This window comes from Sphaeramia orbicularis, chromosome 11 (genome assembly GCF_902148855.1).
Source record: "Sphaeramia orbicularis chromosome 11, fSphaOr1.1, whole genome shotgun sequence".
Taxonomy (NCBI): Eukaryota; Metazoa; Chordata; class Actinopteri; order Kurtiformes; family Apogonidae; genus Sphaeramia; species Sphaeramia orbicularis.
In genome coordinates this window covers 35,355,333-35,366,116 of record NC_043967.1, presented here as the reverse complement: position 1 = coordinate 35,366,116, position 10,784 = coordinate 35,355,333, and the positions used below count along the sequence as shown (strand labels likewise).

The following is a 10,784-nucleotide window of genomic DNA, read 5'->3' as shown; positions in this document are numbered from 1 at the left end:
CAAATTCTGCAATCTCACACATCTTTTTTTTTTTTTGTTTTAGTAAGTCACACCTCACATCTGTGACCAGCAGTTTCACAACTATTTCTATTTGGCTTTTCTTGAATCTTTCGACCAGTGTCATCCCAAGCCACACGGTTGTATTTTGTTATTTTCTATTCTCTGTAACTTTTGCAGCTATTCTAAGAAGTAATAACTCAGGAAAGAGCTGCTACGATTAATGGACTAGTTGTCAGCTATTAAATTAATAATTCATTTTTTACGAAAAGGTTAAAGGTTCTGATTGAAGGTTCTTAAATGTAAATATTTTCTGGTTGCTTTCCTCATTTATGACAGTAAATATCATTGGCTGGGCCATTCAATGACATGATTATCATAGCGTAACTTTATACCGCAGTAATTCATTATCATTATAATAATATCGCTTTTGTTTTTGTCCTCATTTTGTGTGCAATGTCACTGAGAAATGCTTCTGTGTCTTATTTTTATCAGTTTTACTCGTGCATATTGTGATGTCGGACAAACATTTTACCATTAATTTCAGTCTGGTTTAAACTTTCAACCTTTAAACTTCCAGGAAATATTAACATTTTTGACATTTATTGTGTTAAATAGTGATGCCATGATGATATTTTTGCCCATAGCACCCAGCCTTTGAGTTATGGATGCCATCTTGTTATTCATTATCATTATCATAATATCACTTTTGTTTATGTCCTCGTTTTGTGTGCAGTGTCACTGAGAAATGCTTCAGTGTCTTATTTTTTATCAATTTTACTTTTGCATATTGTGATGTCGGACAAACATTTTACCATTAATTTCAGTCTGGTTTAAACTTTCAGCCTTTAAACTTTCAGGAAATATTAAAATTTTTGACATTTATTGTGTTAAATAGTGATGCCATGATGATATTTTTGCCCATAGCACCCAGCCGCCGAGTTATGGACGCTAGAGCTGCAACCCAATAATCGACTCAAAGTGATCCAAAAAAAATCATTCAACCACAATTCTCCTGAATCAAAGCATTATTTCCTTCATTTCTCTGCTGTTAAACACTGGCTCCACTGTTGAGTTTCACACGGACCCTTATTGTGACGCACAAAGAAGCTTCAATTCAGGAAAACTGCAATAAAATATTTCCCTTCAATCAATTCGAGTCGATGAATGGAATCGTGAATTTTTGCATTTGCTTCAAGCACCTAATCGATTAATCGGTTGCAGCTCTAATGGACGCCATCTTATACTTTGGAGAACCAAATTTTTGTTGTCATTTTCTGACAATTCATTGATCAAACAACTAACCAATTAATCAGGAAAATATCAAGAGATTAATCCACAATAAAAAATAATGTTTTGCTTCAGCCTTGCGATGAGCATCTAAATGCCTGTGTTGGTGCAGTGGACGTTGGAGCGGTTTCCTCCAGATAAATGCTTTGTTCAAACCTACTCTACTCTGCCTGATTCAATCACAGTTAATTAGCAGGGAACAGATGTGATACATTTAATGAAGGCAGATTTTATCTGATTCAGGTAAGTGACACTGAAAGCTAAATAATCAATGTAGCACGTTTCACCTGACCAATCCCAGATAAACCCTGTCACCCAGGAATGCTGCACAGTCACACTCTCCTTCTCTTCAAGGAAATCTCTCTCTTTTTTTTTTTTTTTTCCACAGGGACCTTCTCAGTTTTGAAGAGCCAGCCTTCAATATGCACATACATCACACATGTCAGGAAAAAAAAAAAATCATTCTTGACTCTTAATCCCTTCATCCTTGTATAAACCAATTCAGAGGACTACCATTAGTAAATTCAATCTGTAAAATGTCTGCTACTCGTTGAAGATGTCATCAGAGATAGAATGGCACGAATCTAGCAGACCAAAATGGAGAGTCTTTTTCAGGTGACCTTCCCTTCCCCCGTCATGTTTAACTTTACAATTATCCCAAAGCCTTGGCACTGCAGGCACGTGCTGAGGGCCAGATGTGTCCAGACAGAGCCCACCGTGTCAGCGTGCCACAATCTGGACCAACCAAAGACGATTTGCTGGCACCGCTCGGCAACAGAGACCCAGGGCTTCTGTCATTATTTTCAATTCTTCATCAGCTCACAGGCAGGTCAGTGTAAAGGCGCGAAGACACTGTCAAATACACAGACACAGAAACACCCAAAACACAACACAGAGATTGTCTCCTCTCACTGTGTTGCTGGGGCCGCTCACTCATTCTTTGGGGTGTCCAGTTCCAAACAGGCCTAAAAACCAGCCTAGAGTCCAGCCGCCGCCGCCGCCGCGCTCAGCAGCTCACGGTGCTCGGCTGCTGTTTGCACACAAAGTCCGAAATGAAATCAAACTCGTTCTGTCCCAGGAAGAGCTCGGGCAGCTCCTGAACGCGGTCCAACCCAAACTCCAGGACCAGTGAAGTCAGAACTTCTTCGTCGATCAGATCCATGTCCATGCCGTTGAGCCCCAGCGGGCCCCCGATGTGCTGCATGCCCGACAGCTGAGCCGGACCCACCCGGTACTGAGCACCGTTGGGAAGGTGGTGTCCGTTGGCTGAGCTGAGCGGGTGTCCGTGGTACTGAGTGTTGAGTTTCTGCAGGTGCATGCTGGCCATGAGCTGCTGGGAGGTGAGGTTTCCGGGAAGGTACTGCTGCGGGTGTCCGGCCTGCTGCTGCTGCTGCTGCTGTTGCTGCTGATGGGGGTGCATATGGTGGTGCTGCGGCGGTGGGCCCTGACTGTTGTACATCATGTTCCCGGGCATCATCTGGTGGTGGTGATTAGCCATCGGACCTCCGCCGACAGGGCCGCCCATCCCTCCAGGTCCCACCATGCCCGGTCTCTGGCGCATGGCGGCCTCCATGTTGTTCTGGGGGCTCCTGTAGTGCATCACCTGGCCGTTGGGTAGGGTGCGCAGGCCAGGCTGAGGGTTGTGCTGGGGAGGGCCGTTCATACCCATCCTGAAGCCGTGGCTCATGGGCATCATCATGTGTTCGGCCATGATTAGTCTGGAAAAGATCATTGGAAACATACTTGTAATAAAAACACATAAACTACAAAACATCTACCCTTTTTATGGAAGCCAGACCCTCACTGAAGGAAGTTTGCTTATACAGAGTTATTCAAAAAGAATGAACTGATTTCATGACACTTTGCTTCAGTTCTCAAGCATCGTCATGGAATGAGTCAGTCCGTGCGTTTCCATGACAACTTTTATTCGTGGTTTAAACTGATTAAAGGTTAGATCCTATTTCAGATGTCCATGTAAACACCTTATTCCAGTTGAAAAAGAAAAGTTGGGATTGAATTTAAACCCGATTAAAGTCACTGGTTTAATCCACTTTTCAATCTGGTCTAAATTCTTCCTGGGACATGTAAACCCTTTATTCCGTTTGGACTTTATTCCTGCCATTCTGCGCATGCTCAGTGTCTTGTCCTGTCGCAATGACGCACACATTCTGCGCTGGCGGAAAAATATGCAATGCAGTCTAGTCTTCCCAAACCGTTCCAGTGGGCTATTCTGATGGGATCTACCAGCCTGGAAAACCCTGAAGGAAGAGTTAACCACTTGTTTTTTATTCATTCATTTGTCATGCACTAATGAGTTCGATAAGTGGGCAAATCAGTTTGCACTGCAGTGCACCGATTGCCTTGTTCTCGCAGCCCTTCCATTAGCTTAGCCTAGCTTAGCATAATGGCTTCATTCCTATGGTCAGACGTAGCCAGGCTTTTATAGGTGATTTATAGTATTTTATGAGTGATTTTGTGAAATTCAGTTCTCCCTAATCATTCCTTTAGTCCGGTGGGGTCAATATGATCATAAATTGAGGCTCAAATCATGGCCATGTGACTTACTGCACTAATAAAATCTTGGGAAATAAAAACTAATGCAAAGCTAAAACGGTAAAGCAAAGCTAATTTAGCGCATGCATCCCTTCCAACAAAAAGATTTTCCAACACAACAGTCCCAAGATTGTATGAGTGCAGTAAGTTGCAGATTTAAAGGAATAATTAGGGAGAATCGGATTTCACAAAATCACTTAAAAAGACTACAAATCACCTTTAAAAAACTGGCTACGTGTGACCATGGAAATGCAGTGACTATGCTAAGCTAAGCTAACAGAAGGGCTGTGAGACCCGAATAAACGTTTCTCATGTAAACCTTTATTCAGGTTTAACATTTCCATGTAAACAGAAGAGAAAATACTTTAGTTTGGGATTAATTTCTTCTGGAAAAATAAATCGGATGTAAAAAACATCATGTAACCATACCCACTGACCATTCGAAAGAGGATTTTTCTAAGTTTGAGCTTTTTTACATGAAAAAGTGCCCCAGCAATGGATTGGTCGGAAGGGGGCCCAAGACCTTGCTCTTTGTGCTTGGCCCCAGACCTCACCATGTGTGATTTTTTTTTTTTCTTGTGGAGATACGAAAAAGATCACATTTATGTTCAACCGCTAACCACTAACCTCGATGACCTAAAACATTGAATAACAACAATGAATATCAACTCAGTGGATCGTGATATGCTGATTACGCGTCTTATCGCATTAATGTTGTCCATGCTGCAGGTGGTGGACACATTGAACACTTGTAAGACAGGAAATAAAAGCTGATGGTGAGTAGAATACTTGTGACTTGGTTGGAGTTTTCTATTGCTTTTCCTTATTAAAATATTGCGTCATGAAATCAGTTCATTGTTTTTGAATAACCCTGTAGTTAGGATTTGGCTTGTAACAGAATAAGTGTGAGGCTATAGAAACAAAACCCGAACCATGTAAGTTCAAACCTGCATCAAATGGAATCTTAACGTCCTTCGTAGCCTTTACATGGGTCACACAAATGAAAGCTTAAAACACAACAATAAACCATAAAGACCCAAACATCCACCGTCAACCAAAAGCATCTACTGATCTAAAATATTTAATACCTGTTGATCCACTAATCCTATCTATACATGTAAATAATTGATGTAAAATACAGTTTGTCATCTTTTCATGGTCATCAGATGTGACCCATTTGGACGTTCAAAGGCTCTGTAGTTACCGTGGAAACACCGTCATCTTCTACAACATGAAACACATGGAGTTGGATCAATGATAGTGGATGGACACACTTGTTTTATGTTCAGTTAATGATAGATTTTGCTTTAACAGCCTTTATTTCTTCAGTTTTCTCTACTTTTGATTGAATAACCCTCAACTTTAATCTGAGCTTTAAAGAACATCTATATCAGGGGTGTCAAACTCATTTTAGTTCAGGGCCCACATACAGACTAATATGATCTAAAGTGGGCCGGACCAGAAAAATAATATAAATAGCAGGATAACAACTGATAAATAATGTCAATTCCAAAGTTTTCTCTGTTTTTGAGTGAAAAAAGTCAAATTCCATAATGAAAATGTTTACATCTACAAACTGTATTGAACATAACATGAACAAATATGAACAACCTGAAAATTCTTAAGAAAAATAAGTGCAATTTTGGCAATATTATGCCTTAGTTTATCATTTAAACAAATTACAGACCACAGTGGATCTACAAATAAACAAAACATTTAGCAATAGGCAGAATATTGGTAAAATTCTACATACTTCTCTTAAGATATTTCAGGTTGTTCATATTTTTTTTTTAGGTTATTCACATTTTTTGTAGAAGACTTGTGTCTTTTACAAAAAATTACTTGTGTAATTTTACTATTTTTTTGCTCTAAAACAAAGACAAAAATGTGCAGTTTTCATTATTTATAGTTTATTATGATAGTATTTTACTGGTCTGATCCACTTTAGATTGAATTGACCTAAAATGAGTTTAACATACTTTATTGTTAATATCTTCAGTGTAATTTTTGCATTTCAGAAATTCATCCCACAGGCCGGATTGAACCCTTTGGTGGGCCGGATTTTGCCCCCGGGCCGCATGTTTGACACCTGTAATCTACATGATCGGTGAATTGAATATAGGAAAATATCTGATTTTCACCAAAAAAAAGCAGAACATAGAAGATAATACTGCAATAAATAGTGATAAATCACTTCAGAAAGGTTAAATATAGAGAAAAAAAATCATAAAAGTAGAACTGGGTCTTTATGGGTTAAAGCCATGTCATATTAAAAGCATTTTATGGTCAGGTTGTAGACTGAAATCAACTGAATATCCAACCACCGTCTATAGTGGTAACTAAAAAAAAAATAAAAAAAACAGAAAATTGACTGGTTTTCCATTTGTGGTGTTTTGGAGGAAGTCATAATAACCGTTCCCAATCCACCATAGTCCACCTTAACACTGGATTTACACCCACAATGAAAAACAAAAACAAAGAGACATCTATACTACTTTAAATACATATCACATATCAATAACAGTTCATTCAGTGTAATCAGAAAACATAGTTAATATCAACTCTCTAAAAACAAGTCCGTTCTAGAATCTAAAGGTTGACCGAGTGGATTTTTAAAGGTAAAAGCCAATAGTAACATTGTTAAAAATTACCATTACAAAATGTATTTATATTACAATGGTTGAGACGAACTACATAAACACAAACTTATGCCAAAATCTGCATATTTTGTAGCTATTACTCCCATTAACCACCGTATTATGAGCCATACTATTGGAGCCAAGTTTCGCTGATACCAACAGTTTATAAAACATCCTATAGACACTGAAGAATTGGTCTTTTGTAGAAATATAGAGGTGACCCATTCCCTCTGTGGACATAAATAGCAAATTCTAAGGCAATACAATTCTTATTTTGAGGTGACTATACTCCTGAACACTAAATCTTAAATCGATTCCAGATTTTATGCACTGGACCTTTAACTTGTTAAGACCCAAACATCCACCATCTACTGATCTAAACTGTTTAATATCTGTTGATCCATTAATCCTATCCATACATGTAAATAATTGGTGTAAAATACAGTTTGTCATCTTTTCATGTTCATCAGATATGACCCATTTGGACGTTCAGAGGCTCCGTAGTTACCATGGAAACACCGTCATCTTCTACAACATTGATTCACCAGTAAAACCCATGGAGTTGGATCAATGACAGTGGATGGACACACTGGGTTTATGTTCAGTTAATGATAGATTTTGCTTTAACTGCCTTTATTTCTTCAGTTGTCTCTGTTTTTGATATAACTCTCCATTTTAATCTGAGCTTTTATGAACATCTACATGATCAGTAAAGTAAATATAGAATAATACCAGTTTTTCACCCCCCAAAAAAAGCATAACATAGATGATAATATTGCAATAAATATTGATAAATCACTTCAGAAAGGTTAAATATAGAGAAAAAAAAATCATTTGGGCTCTGTCATCAAAGTAGGACTGGGTCTTTATGGGTTAGGGTTAAACCAGTGGAGTTGGATCAATGACAGTGGATGGAGACACTGGGTTTATGTTCAGTTATTGATAGATTTAACTGAAAAAGTCACTTTTTTTAACCAGTTTTCTTTATTTTTCATATAATAACCTTCACTTTTTACCCTTTCATGCATGAATTATAAGAACCTTAATCAAGATTTTTTCCTCAGTGTTTTTATTCCTCTTTAGGCATTTAAAAAAAACAAAAAAGAAACAATGTGATTGATTTTTCACGAACCTATTTTTCATAGAGTTACAAAAATGTCCTCTCGGCTGAAAACGATGTGTTTAATTTTAGACGCAAGAAACGTGTATTTACTGATTGACTGTGAGAAAATGATGAAATAAAAACATTTCTAATGCTGCTAATCTGATATTTTCTCACATTTTAACATACCTGCATGGAGATAATATGCAAAAAAACAACAACTTTTATAAAAAAAACAAACAAAAAAAAACCAAACAAACTGTTAATTACAGTCTAATAACAATTAGCATTAGCATGTAACTTTGCATGAACAGCAAAGTTACAGTAATGGTATGAATGTCAGTGTATGGGATGGTGCATAAGCGTCCACTCTGTCAGCTGATGTGGAACTAAAACAACAAAGTCTTTATTCTTCTATTTTGGTTTGAATTATTCTTCTGTACAGCACTTTGGTCCACTGTGGTTGTTTTAAAGCGCTTTACAAATAAAGTTGAATTGGATAAATATAAATGATCCCTATTAAATAAACCAATAAATAATACTTAATAAATATATAAATAAATAAATAGAACAGCTGTCCACTGTGATGACCACTATGCATGAAAGGGTTAATCTGAGCTGTTATGAACATCTGCATGATCAGTAAACTAAATATAAGAAAATACTTGATTTTCACTTAAAATTCGCAAAATACAGAGGATAATATTACCAAAAAATGGTGATAAATCACTTAAGAAAGGTTAAATACAGAGAAAAATTCTTTTGGGAACTACCACAAAAGTCACACTGGGTCTTTATGGGTTAAAATAGTACACTGCAAAAAAAAAAAAAATCCTGTTGTTTTTACAGAAAAAACCTGGCAGCTGTGGTTTCCAGAGCAACACTGTAAAAAACACATCCAACTGTAAACATATTTACGGAGTAACATGTACATTTAACATTTTAAATATGTAGATTTAACACTGGATTTAAATGGACTGCATTTATTTAGCACATTTTCTCCACCTTCATGGTGTCCAAAGCACTTTCCAAAACCACCAGGTCCATTTAGGATTCAGTGTCTTCCATGGACACTTTGACATATGGACAGTCTGAGCCAGGATTCAAACCACCAACCCTTTGGTTATTGGATGAGCTGCTCTACCAACTCTACCAACCCATTCACTTACAAATTTAAAATGTTTCATAGTTAATTGTTTACTTTTTTATAACTTTTCTATCTATCTATCTATCTATCTATCTATCTATCTATCTATCTATCTATCTATCTATCTATATGGTCTGTGCAGTTTAAATGGCACCACATTGTATTTCAACGTACAGTTTTATTTTCTAAAAACAATAGAAATCCATAATTTCTACATACAAATCTGGTTTTGTTCACACACTCTTCCTGTAAAAACTACAGCTATATTTGATTTAATCGTTAACACAAAATCTTTTCAAATAAACAACTTTGCATTGTACTGACACTTACAGTTTTTTTATGTTGCAATTTTACAATTTTTTGGTGTTAATTCTACAGTCATTTTTTACAGTGTACAAGAGAACACCTTTGAACAGCTGTCCACTGTAGTGACCACTATGCATGAAAGGGTTAATGATAGATTTAACTGAAAAGGTCACTTTTTTCATCAGCTTTCTCTATTTTTCATATAATAACCCTCACTTTTAATCTGAGCCGTTATGAACATTTGCACGATCAGTAAACTAAATATAAGAAAATACTTGATTTTGACTATAAACTCACAAAATACAGAGGATAATATTACAAAAAAAATGGTTATAAATCACTTAAGAAAGGTTAAATAGAAAGAAAAATTCTTTTGGGAACTACCACAAAAGTCACACTGGGTCTTTATGGGTTAAAATAGTATTAAAAAAATCACCTTCACTTTAATAAGAAGTATCTCTGCAACTATTTTCCCCTTTCCATTTTCTTTTTACGCATGGGAATGGTTGCGGTCACGTCATTAGTGCCTTTTCAAACATTCCCAAATTACAGTAGCAGTGAATCACCACTGGATATCACCAACGACGAGGGAGGGCAGTAATACCCTTGTAGCCAAAAAGGACGCAGAGGAATGCTTAGTGCAGACCACGCACACCTCTCCTCTCTTCTCTTCTTCTCCTCTCTTCACCATCACACACAATCACCACAAAAGATCTTCATTAAGATTACCCACAGGTGACAAAAACACATCCTATCCTTCTGTCGAGATGGCTCTGATTGTGTGCGTAAAACAGCGACAGCATTATTATATTATTATTATTTCTTTTATAAGGTGAATAAAAACACACAGCTTATTTGGAATGATCGTGTAAAAGACATTTCAGGTTTAACCCCCCCCCCCCCCCCCCCCCAAAAGGCTGCTTGTAACAATTCAACCCCTTTTTAGTTAAAGCTGATAAAACAAGACAGCGACTTTTTCTCAAATAGCTTCAAGTCCACCTTTGAAAATTCTGTGTATTCTTGTGTTCCCCATTATTATTATTATTATTATTATTATTATTATTATTATTATTATTAGGTAAGGTGTCTCTTTGTAAATATAGGCTGCTGTGATAATTGCTGGCATTAGAATGAAAGCTCTTATCCTCGGGGATGTGCGCGCATGTTATTTGTCATTATTCGATGGCGATAATAAGGCACTGCGAGTCAACAAAAGTGACAAATGCGATCCAATTTTTCCTGACATCCCCCTTCTTGTCTTGCTGTCTGTGGCTACATCAAAATCAGTCTGGAGAGAGAAAGAAAAATGACTAAAATATAAGACCAATATGCGCCTCTCTCTATCTCTGTCTATGTACCTGTTTTGTTTTTTACGCGTAACAGAAAACGGCACCTACCCGACGGTTGAAATGTGGAAAAAACAGCAGAAGAAGTTGGATCAGTGCCGGGGGTTTGTTTCTCCAGCTGATGCTCCGGCTACATGCAGCCCCTGCGGCGGATTTTCAAGCTCTCCGGCGCTCCGGCAGTCAGAGGAGTTTGTTTTCTGGGTCAACTCAGGGATTATATACATCTATAAAGCAGGAGAAAGGGAGAGAGAGAGAGAGAGAGAGAGATAGGGAGAGGAGGAGCTACCGTCCTCTCCGTCTCCTTTGTTGCCATTGGTCCTCCCCCTTAATCACTGAGCAAAGAAACATTGACTAACTACCTTCCAGTGATCCAGCCGGCGGTGCGCTCCGGTGAGCCGCCGCCG

The 10,784-nt window shown here is 37.6% G+C and overlaps 1 protein-coding gene across 1 annotated transcript; it reads right to left on the bottom strand.

Moving 5' to 3' along the window:
* Positions 1 to 1,248: 1,248 nt before the first annotated feature.
* cited4a (Cbp/p300-interacting transactivator, with Glu/Asp-rich carboxy-terminal domain, 4a) lies at positions 1,249 to 10,566 on the bottom strand. The gene is made up of 2 exons (XM_030147521.1): positions 10,432 to 10,566; positions 1,249 to 3,005 (listed from the first exon to the last, which is right to left on the bottom strand). The coding sequence occupies exon 2, from the start codon at positions 2,996 to 2,998 to the stop codon at positions 2,294 to 2,296; it is 705 nt and encodes a 234-aa protein (XP_030003381.1). The 5' UTR covers positions 2,999 to 3,005; positions 10,432 to 10,566; the 3' UTR covers positions 1,249 to 2,293.
* Between the last annotated feature and the right edge of the window lie 218 nt (positions 10,567 to 10,784).